The following is a 10,158-nucleotide window of genomic DNA, read 5'->3' as shown; positions in this document are numbered from 1 at the left end:
TAAAGAAAGCAGTTAACTCCTCCTGTTGCTTTGATTCCAAAGAAAAGCTGTCCATGGGACTTCCAGTGGGGATAGGGCAGACTGAACAGCTGTGCCCACAGGCTCAGTGGGCAGAACTGACAACACGGCATTTTCGGGCTCAGGCAGGTTTTTCCTGAAGCCCAGGAGTATTTTTCTGGAAAAGAAAACACCTGGAATCACCCCATCTGTCCAAATGGCTGCTTGCAGCCAGAAGATCGCAAACAGCGTTCACACTTGACTGGTAAGAGCTAGCCAGGAGGCTGGGACATCACCATTAACAAGCCACGCTGTAGCCTTAAAAGGACACTAAGACCGGCCACCCCATTTCTACCGGTAAATCACCCAAATTATATTTCTTTTAAGTACGCGTACCCTAAGAGAGACTTTCTACAACAGAGAAGTGGGTTCTCTTGGTGCTTATTATTTTGGGGATCAATTTTTTTAAAAAAATATTTTTAAGTTTTGGACTTCGTTTTCCATCCAAATATTAAGGAGTATTGAGAGTAAATAATTGTCTCCCTGTTATTATTTTTGTCTTAAAATTTAATATCTTAAATTTGAAGATATTAGCATTTTCCTACACGTTGAATAGGCTGTTTTGAACTTTCAGTTTTCTACTTCTACTTTCCCTGGGGAACTGTCTGCATATCTCACTTTCGCTTATGTAAATGTATTTCGGAATTCTTTCGTATCTTCGACTTTCACTGGTTAAGCTTCTGGGGGCTCCATAATCTACTGCTTAAGACATGGAGGGTTTTAAACAGACTTTCTCTGACTTCCACCAAGATTTTAAACAGATTTTGTCTGATTCTTACCAAGTTTTTATGCAAGCCATTCAAGACATTGTGGAAAACATGAGGTCTAAAATGTGTCATCTGGTTGGGGATGTCATGGATGAAACTGAGGAATTTAACAGCGACAGAAATGTCTCTTCTAAGAATGATATCAGGACTTCTGTTGAAATGCTGGATGAAGATCAGATAGTCTAGTTGAAGAAATTAAAGGGAGAGATCAAGTTGCAAGCCATAAGTGAAATTGATCTTCTGGTGGAATGCCATGGAAAAGAAGGGGTTATTATGTATGGGAGGTCTCCTGAAGATAAGTTGGAGTTTTTGAAGGGGGCAGTTGGGCTGTTTGATTTTTCTAAGAAAAAAGCTCTGTGCGCATTGTGGAGATATGTAAATGCTCTGGTTTATTTTGAAGTGGGATAAGGGTTAAAGAATATTTATCTGGATTGCTTTTAGGGTTTGGCTGATTTCATTTATCTTTAACGATTTGGATTAAGATTATTAAGGTATAATAAAAATAATGTCTGATTTTGGGTTTAATATGATTAAGATTATTAGAATTGTATTATCAAGTACAATGGAAGACAAGTAATATTATAGAAATAATGTGATTTTGGTTTAATATAGAGTAAGGGATTGATTATGGAAAATTGTATATCCTTGCTGTTAAAAGTTGGAAGTCACCTCTTTTTGTAATTTTGAAATTTTTTCTCCTGTGTTTCTACACTTTTTTAGTTACTTCTCTTTTTTTCTTTATATTTTTTGTTTTTCTGTAGCTTTTATCTGTTTTTTTTAATAAGAATTTTATTAAGTTTCAAGCAAAGAAAAGCTGTCCATGAAGCTAATATTTGTACGTGGAGGAAATTCTCCATTGGTGAATAGATGGGGTGCAAAAGAAGGCACCTTTATGGAATGGTTTGGGTATGTGTTATGGGATGCTGTCATAAAGGTTTTCATGGTCAACAGGTCTACTCATAAAACAAAGCCAACTGGTGAAATTTCTCCCTATCAATCATCTCACTTCCACTAAAATGCCCTATTCTACCCCAGTTTATCTTACCTTTTTTTTTCTATGCAGGGAAACACATTTTCAAACAAAGGACTATGGTTTAGTTATCCAACATTTCTATTATTTAAGAATGCTATGGGGCCAAAATATGATACAAAACATGTATACTACAGGACCATTTTTAAAAAAATAAAGATGGTGCTGGAGGTTAGGGCCTTGCAGATGCCAACTTCCTACTGCTTTTTTTTTTTTTAATGAGGCAGGAACCCTGATGGCAACCTTTGGCATTGTCTATAGGCAATACCAGTACCACAAGAAAGATTTTTCCAAAGAGGCCCAGCAAGAGAGTAAATGTTTAAAATTCTCCTTGCCTGCTCTGAACTAATTAACACTCCTTCTAGGAGGTGCTATGGATGTTTTAAGCACCTGCAATTTAGACACAAAGAATTATTTCACACCACATGTTGCTTGCCCTAGTCCATTAGTGTTTGGCAGGTTGCCATTGGACTTTAATATTCACTGTAATTCAAGAATGGGAGTTCATTTGCTTTAACTCTGAGTATTCTGGTCTACTTTACCCTTACAGAGCAGACTACCAACATGCATTCGAAACAGCAGAAGCCAAACCTGGTTTTCTAGTCATTCTACTACTTAGGGACGCGGTGGCGCTGCGGGTTAAACCGCTGAGCTGCCGATCGGAAGGTCGGCGGTTCGAAACCGCACGGCGGGGTGAGCTCCCGTTGCTAGTCCCAGCTCCTGCTCACCTAGCAGTTCGAAAACATGCAAATGTGAGTAGATCAATAGGTACCGCTTCGGCGGGAAGGTAACGGCGTTCCGTGTCGTCATGCTGGCCACATGACCCGGAAGTGTCTACGGACAATGCCGGCTCTAAGGCTTAGAAACGGAGATGAGCACCGCCCCCTAGAGTCGGACACGACTGGACTTTACGTCAAGGGAAACCTTTACCTTTACCTTACTACTTAGGAGTGTGAAGGCTCCCTAAGAGATTTCATTAAGTCAAGATGCAGTGTAATTATTTTACTCCTTTTGATTGAAAATTGTGCATCACTTTAAGCATCATGTTGAGCCTAGCAACAAATAATGCCCCCAAACAAATTATTACATGGAAATATGCATTATTGGACGTAGATGATAAAATGAGTTATAATTGTACATCTGCTACTGTATGCTGAAAAAGAACCTGATCCTATCAGCTGCTAACCCCATATTTGATTCTTTCCTTAGGGATTATGTTTGAGTAATGTTACCTACCAGTAACTAAGAAGTCCTCCTAAGATTATTTTGAGTTGATAGTGCCTCCACATCTTCTCTTCTTTCTTTCTTCCCTGTTTCATCCTCTTTTTAAATCCCACCTATTGTTTCTAAAGCTCCAGATCTCCTTAACCATGCTAGCAAAACAGCTTATACAGTTACAGCAAAACTTCTTGGTTTTGCTAACAATTCTTTATCCTAGGCATGTTGGGATCTTATCTGCTGAAGGGAAATTTATCTTGGACTTTACCTTGACCATAAATGGGTGGGGGGGGGGGAACACTTAGGCCAGTGTTTTTCAAACTTGGCAAATTTAAGATGTGTGGATTCAACTCCCAGAATTCCCCAGCCAGCATTGGGGAATGTAGTAGAAAAACTCTTCTCTTGACATTGGCTACTGTGTCCTAACCAACTTACATTTTTAATAGTCTTTTAATTGAAAACTATTCAATGGGAAGCTGCTATGTTGAAAAAGTGTTGAAAAGCAAAGTGTTGGCCTCTCGTTTTATCTTCCTTTAACAAGAATGCAACTGAACTCAGGACAGGTCCCCAAAGCTTTCTTAGGAAATAAAAATGTTGGGAAATGAAGCCAAGTGACTTCTTTCAGAGAGTATCCATGTCTTCAGGGGAGAAAAAGAAAAGAAAAATTGTAATGGAAGTGGACAGTCTGGACAGGCAGAGGTAGTTGCAGGGGATGGATGATGATGATGATGATGATGATGATGATGATGATGATGATGATGATGATGATGATGATATTTCCACAGGACAGCACCTGAAATTCAAAATTGCCTGCAGTTTGGGCAGAAATTGTACATTCCCAATCTTTATTCCATCTTACTGTATCTGTAAACTAGTCACAAACATCCTTGCTGTTTTTTCCTTTGTTTCTGTAACTTCTTTGTGGGGAGCATGTAGGTTAAAACTAATTTCTTCACAGAAGCCCAGGTTTGCCCAATCCATTCTCCATTTTCTAGCATACTTATGTTGCCTGCTGGTTCAGTCACTGGCTGGACCACAGTAACTCAGAGAAATACACAGACTACAACCGTAGATGTAAGTAAGACCTACTCAGAACCACTTGGGGGCAGTGGCCTTCTTTCCAGAAGAATCCTGCTTTTTAGTTCAGCCTCTCCCTGCTGTTCAACCTTGCGTTGGAGCTCAGTCTTCTCAAATCTCTGGCATTCCAAATTCCTTTCGGTCTCTATGGCTACAATGCAGAAAACGAAAGAAAAATGCAAAATATAAATCAAAGCGAAGAGAATATCTGTAACTCAGGGTTGAACTGTGGAGTCCTTGGTGCTCTCTGAGCTTGGTTGTTTTCTTGCAGATGTTTCTTTGCCCTCCTAGGCAACAACTTCAGTGCGAGAAGGGAGTGGAGTTTGCTCTCTGTTTATATACAGAGACTTGCCCTGCTTTTGTTGGTGGGGGTGTTGTTCTCTCCTTGGTAGTTCCTTGACAGTCAAGCAGTAAACAACAGCCTAATCAAGGAACTACCAAGGAGAGAAGAACACCCCCACCAACACTGTCAGGGCAAACTGCTGTATATAAACAGAGAGCAAACTCCACTCCCTTCTAGCACTGAAGATGTTGCCTAGTCGGGCAATGAAACTAGTCGGGCAACCAAGCTCAGAGAGCACCAAGGACTCCATAAATCAAAGCATAATTAGTCAGCTCAGAGATTATCATTCCCTGAAGTTTAGGAGCTACAATTTTCTTCTAGCTGTGAATTAGGGATCTATTTTCTACCCCTCCCAAGTGCTGACCAAGCAAGTAGTCAGATGCCACAAATCAAGATGAAAATCCTTAGCTTCCCAGCTGGGAAGCTTGATTGTTAAGATTCTACCCTTCTTAGGTGGGAACTTTTCAGTTGCAGCTTTCTTCTGTTCTGTGCCCTTGTCCTCAATAAACCTGAATTCTGCATATACCAAATGTGCATGAGTTGGGTCAGTCTTGGGACTGAGGGTGCCAGGTCTTACATCAGTGTTTTTCAAATTTGCAACTTTAACATGAGTGGACTTCAACTCCCAGAATTCCCCAGCCAGCATGAATTCTGAGAGTTAATATCCACACATCTAAACGTTGCCAAGTTTGAAAAACACTGATGTAAGACCTGGCGGTGGCGCTGCGGGTTAAACCGCTGAGCTGCCGATCGGAAGGTCGGCGGTTCGAAACCGCGCGGTGGGGGTGAGCTCCCGTTGCTCGTCCCAGCTCCTGCTCACCTAGCAGTTCGAAAACATGCAAATGTGAGTAGATCAATAGGTACCGCTTCGGCGGGAAGGTAACGGCGTTCCGAGTCGTCATGCTGGCCACATGACCCGGAAATGTCTATGACAACGCCGGCTCCAAGACTTAGAAACAGAGATGAGCACCGCCCCCTAGAGTCAGACACGACTGGACTTTACGTCGAGGGAAACCTTTACCTTTAAGACCTGGCACCCTCAGTCCCAAGACCTGGCATATGCAGAATTTAAGTCCTCACATTTTAAAGTCCCCAAGGTTGAGAAACACTGCTCTACATAGATATTCCCTGCACTTTAAAAAGAGAGTTGCAACATTAAAATAGGATGTTCCTATTTCTTATCATTGGAAAACTAGGCAAAAATTTGACCAAGCTTTGATTAATCTTTGATAAAATGGTTAGAGAAACTTGCCTCCAATCGCAATTGTCTATCACTGACTTAAACTACAACATGTGGATTTTTAGGGCTTCCTTTTATTTCACGCTTACATCTGTTTTGCATGAAATCAATTTAACATCTTCCATTTTGAATATAATCCTTCCTTCAGATGAGCATGTGTGTGCCAAACATGGACACAGCTATTCCTTTCTCTTTGCCTACAAACACTTACATTGTTGGTCAGATTTGGTCATCCTGTTCTTTATGGTTTTTCTTTTTATAATCCTATTTATACTGTACCTTATACCTTGTTTGCTTTTATTGTGAACCACCCAGAGTCAGTCTGGATTCAGGCAGTGCCTAAATTGAATTAATTAATCATGAGTGAAACAAGCTATTTTATTTGCTTTCTTCACTCTCTCCTCTGCCTACCAGGCTGCAAGAAATCATACAGATCATCTTGCCAAAAGTCTGAACTTGCAAACAGCCTTTAGACCTTAAACTAAGGACCACAGGCAGGTCTCTTCTTATTTAAGATAGGTAGTCCCCGTTTAACAAACACAATTGTGACCGGAATTACGGTTGCTAAGCAAAGCAGTCATTAAGCAAATCTGACACGATTTTATGAACTTTTTTGCAGCAGTCCTTAAGCAAATCACCATGGCTGCAGCTGTTAAGCAAACCACATGGTTGTTAAGCAAATCATGTGGTTCTCCATTGATTTTGCATGCCAGAAGCTGGCCAGGAAGGTTGAAAATGGTGATCGCTTGATCACAGGGCACTCTGACGGTCATAAATACAAACTGGTTGCCAAGCACCCAAATCGTGATCACGTGACTGCGGGGACGCTGCGATGATCATGTGGGAACCAGTTGCAAATTGTTTTTTCCAGCACGGTCGTAAGTCTGAACCGTCACTAAACAAATGGTTAAGCAAGCACCACCTGTATTTCTGATGTGGGCAGTCTGTGACCTCAGGGCCACCAGTGACCCTCAAACCAGCTTTCTGCAGCCCCAGCACTCTTCTATCTCACTGCCAAATTTCTTTCCTTTTTTACCAGCAGAAAACTACTTTTGATATAGTAGAACACCACCAATATCAAGAGCATCAGAGCTCTGTCCTTTCAGAGCCACCAAAACACATCTAGCATCTGCTTCCTGCAGTCGCACTTTGCAGTCCCATTTTGGGAAGCCCTCTAGCCATTTGCACTTTCTCCCAGTTGGTCCCCTGAGATTGTTACTGGGTCACACGCTGCCTCTGTGCATCAATCCTATTGCCTTGTTGGAGTCTATAACCCATCACTCACCTCCAGCCAGCTCATTAGCTTACTTTGTTCAGAAGGGACTTGTACTTTCAAAATAGTTGTCACGTGCCGCAGCTTGAAAGGAGAGCCCCAGCAGATGTCATGATGGAGAGGATTCATTATTTTTTCCTTGGAGGCTGACAACCAACATTTTGTAAGCTCAGCAAATTCGACACGATCATGCCTGAAAGAGTAATACCACCATTAGTAATAACTTTGCAAAACATGTTGTCAATAGCACCCCAAGAAATATGAAGAAAAATGGAGCAGGTGACCATCAAATGGGTATCTATCAGTTACTGGGCATGAAATAAAGTTAATGCATAAGTGTCCAGGCCCTCAGTATGACCTAATGGATGAAACAGGAAGTCCTCTTTGTAGATTGTATTTGGTGGAGATGATTTTGCCCTTAATATTCATGAATTTTTGTTATGGTTTCCTTTGGTAGACTATTAATGCTTGGGATGAATCTTCCTTTTAACTGCAAATGTTTGGCAGGATTCTGCTCTTCCTTGATCCTTTTGATACCAATTAATTAGCCTTGTTAGATAACTTTGGCAAGATAGTTTCTGTCCTTACCGGGAATTTTGCCTGCAATGTGTAAAATAGGATGTGGGGGTGATCTGGCTGCGACATCTGTCACCCCTTTGATTGCCAGGGTTGATTCAGCTGGTCTGGCTGGCTAGGCGGGAGTCCCCTTCCTCCCTCACTGCTCCATGTGCATCCCCCCTGAAGCTGCGCACTCAGCAGAAGAGGACGACCGTCCCAGATAGAAGGAGTGTACCGATCTTCAGTCAAGGGTATACAGTAGCTGCACTCCCCTGCTAGAACCTCCAGACAAGCTCAAGGTCCATTTGTAGGAGAACGTAGTGTGTAAAATAAGAACAGGGTCAGCTTTTCATACTTGAAAGAGAAGCCGAAATCTTCTCAGACTGAAAGAGTATAATTTTTCATGATGTTCCTAATAGGAACCACATTTATTATGATCCTTTTGACCTAGGTTAATCTCTTATTTGTTTACACATAACTTCTTTGCCTTTATATTAAGGTAAAGAATGGTGAATAAACCCTTGAGTGATGTCTCCTTCCGTGTTCTGGTTTAGACTTCATTAAGCTTCCAAAAGCAAGCACAGCATCTCTGCCTCCATAACTCACTGCTTCCTCCCATCAACAGGCTTCTTCTGGCACCAGGTTGAAAGAACAACACTTTTTTTCCCAGCAGGGATGTCCACAGGATATAGTCAAACCAGGCAGAACTTTGGTTGCACCATTGTGGCTGCCATCTTGACTTTTTTTACCTTATGTATTTATTATTTATATTTATATCACCACCCATCTCCCCCAACGGGGGACTCTATCCTGAGGACATCTCCATTTCCCAGCCTATTGCCGTAAATAGCCAGCACCAAAGGTGACAGGCAGAGATTGCTCTTACCAGAAAACCAAATTAACCATTTGCAGAGGGCTGTTTAAATTACACAGAGGATTACATGCAGGCCTGGAACTCCAGATGAATTATCCCAATTTTAAATCATCCTTCAAAGAGTTTTAAGGGTGTAGATTTCCAGCTTCTGCTGTAATGCAGAAGCCATTCCTGTTTTTTCTAAGCAAAATCTCTTCCAGCTGCAATAGAATTTATTCTTATCAAGCCTGCTGTCAATCCTTCCACCTACAAGGAAAACTCTAAAAGATGCCCCCCATCCAATAAAACTCAAGATACTTTTAATTATAGATAGACAACACACCTTTACTTCCTTACTTTCAGAACAGGTCTATTCCTCTACTTCCAGTAAAACAATAATCATATAGACCCAAATAAATCTACAACCAGATTTACACAGGTATATAAACAGAAGAATGACTTTACACAATACAATCTATTGAACTCAATGGGAATGAATCTCCATCTCTCACCCCATCCTAAGAAGCAGGAAGAAGAATGCAGTCTCTGTGTGTATATTACTCAACAACCATGCAGCTTCTTTTCAAATCCCAGTGCAGCTGAAACCCCAAACATACTTACCCAATTCAACAACCTTAGTTGTCTTGCAAAAGTCTCACGGAACAGTTTCCTCCCTCCTCCTCTTGGTTGGATTCCTCTTGCACCTTCTCCTTACTGGCCCCCATCCAAATCCAGGCTGGCTGCTCCTTGCTTTCTCTAGTCACGGTCCACTCTCCTTACCAACCTGCCCTGGGTGTGCTCTTCGCTCTCTTGGCCTCCATCTTCTCTCCAGCTGACACCCTGGGTTGCTTTCCTTCCTAATGGAGTTTGCCCGCCAATCCACCTCTCTTGAACCAAGGTGGGGCCAAGTATGCCAGCAGAGCCCACCAGAGGAAAAGAGCTCCGAGTGTTCCTCCTGTACCTCCTCCTCTTGAGTAATCTATCCCCCACCTAGAAAGCTTTGTTTCTTATCTCTGTTTTGTCTGCTTAAGCTGCCTGATTCACAAGAAACCTTTCTGTCTCGTTAAAGCTTTCCTCCTCCTCTCTGGGTTTAAGCTTGCTTTCATCAAGCAGAGTCCTAGGCCTCCATTTGTGCCCCAGAATCCATACCTTTTTTTTCCAACAAAGTTTCTTCCTGTCACCTCTCCAGAGTGATTTCCTTTTCTCATCAGAAGACTTCATTTGGTTACAAGCTCTTGACTTCATCTCATGATCATCTTCTTTTCTCTCTGCTGGCTATAGCTAATTTCCAACCCTGGTCACCCAGATTCCTAGCACCCAATACATTTCCTTGCTTCTCATGGCAAATCCTTATCAATCTGTACCAGCTTCACTCAGTTCTCTGAGCTGCAGCAGTGTTTTAAAGCAGGAAACCTCAACTGCATTTCTAAAACATGGTAAGAAATACATACATTTTATAAGTGCTGCCTTTCAAAACAGAGGTTAGTGTCTTTTTCCTGTGTAAGTCATATTCCATTGCAGATAAATGGGGGTGTCTTTGCACACACAAATCAGGAGCAGTTGGGTATCTTGTTGTTGTCTCTACCTGTAGTTGAAAGGTACATAGAATGCTTAGTCATGGATTTTAGCACCACTTCCTAGATGCTTTTATCCAAGAGAAATGGGGTCAATTTGGAATTATTATAAAATAAAGATTATATTTGGATTTGAATGAACAGTGGGCCAGGGACAGCTTCTATGTA

At 41.6% G+C, this 10,158-nt stretch overlaps 1 protein-coding gene across 1 annotated transcript; it reads right to left on the bottom strand.

Annotated features, from left to right (window-relative positions):
* Positions 1–4,077: 4,077 nt before the first annotated feature.
* LOC134502382 (uncharacterized protein C4orf36 homolog) lies at positions 4,078–9,932 on the bottom strand. Its single transcript, XM_063310717.1, has 3 exons — positions 9,868–9,932; positions 7,041–7,198; positions 4,078–4,300 (listed from the first exon to the last, which is right to left on the bottom strand). The coding sequence occupies exons 1-3, from the start codon at positions 9,930–9,932 to the stop codon at positions 4,158–4,160; spliced, it is 366 nt and encodes a 121-aa protein (XP_063166787.1). The 3' UTR covers positions 4,078–4,157.
* Positions 9,933–10,158: the final 226 nt, after the last annotated feature.

The sequence above is a fragment of the Candoia aspera genome, chromosome 8 (genome assembly GCF_035149785.1).
Source record: "Candoia aspera isolate rCanAsp1 chromosome 8, rCanAsp1.hap2, whole genome shotgun sequence".
Lineage (NCBI taxonomy): Eukaryota > Metazoa > Chordata > Lepidosauria > Squamata > Boidae > Candoia > Candoia aspera.
The sequence above is the reverse complement of the archived record's forward strand: the minus strand, read 5'-3'. Positions and strand labels throughout refer to the sequence as shown.

What these genes read in the sequence shown, in the direction of transcription:
- LOC134502382 (XM_063310717.1), bottom strand. Translation starts at nt 9,932, where the DNA reads ATGGAATATGACTTACACAGGAAAAAGACACTAACCTCTGTTTTGAAA. An exon ending in AAAGGCAGCACTTATAAAAT is followed by an intron (nt 7,199 to 9,867) that starts GTATGTATTTCT and finishes TTACTCTTTCAG; the next exon opens with GCATGATCGTGTCGAATTTG. An exon ending in ACAAGTCCCTTCTGAACAAA is followed by an intron (nt 4,301 to 7,040) that starts GTAAGCTAATGA and finishes TCTGCATTGTAG; the next exon opens with CCATAGAGACCGAAAGGAAT.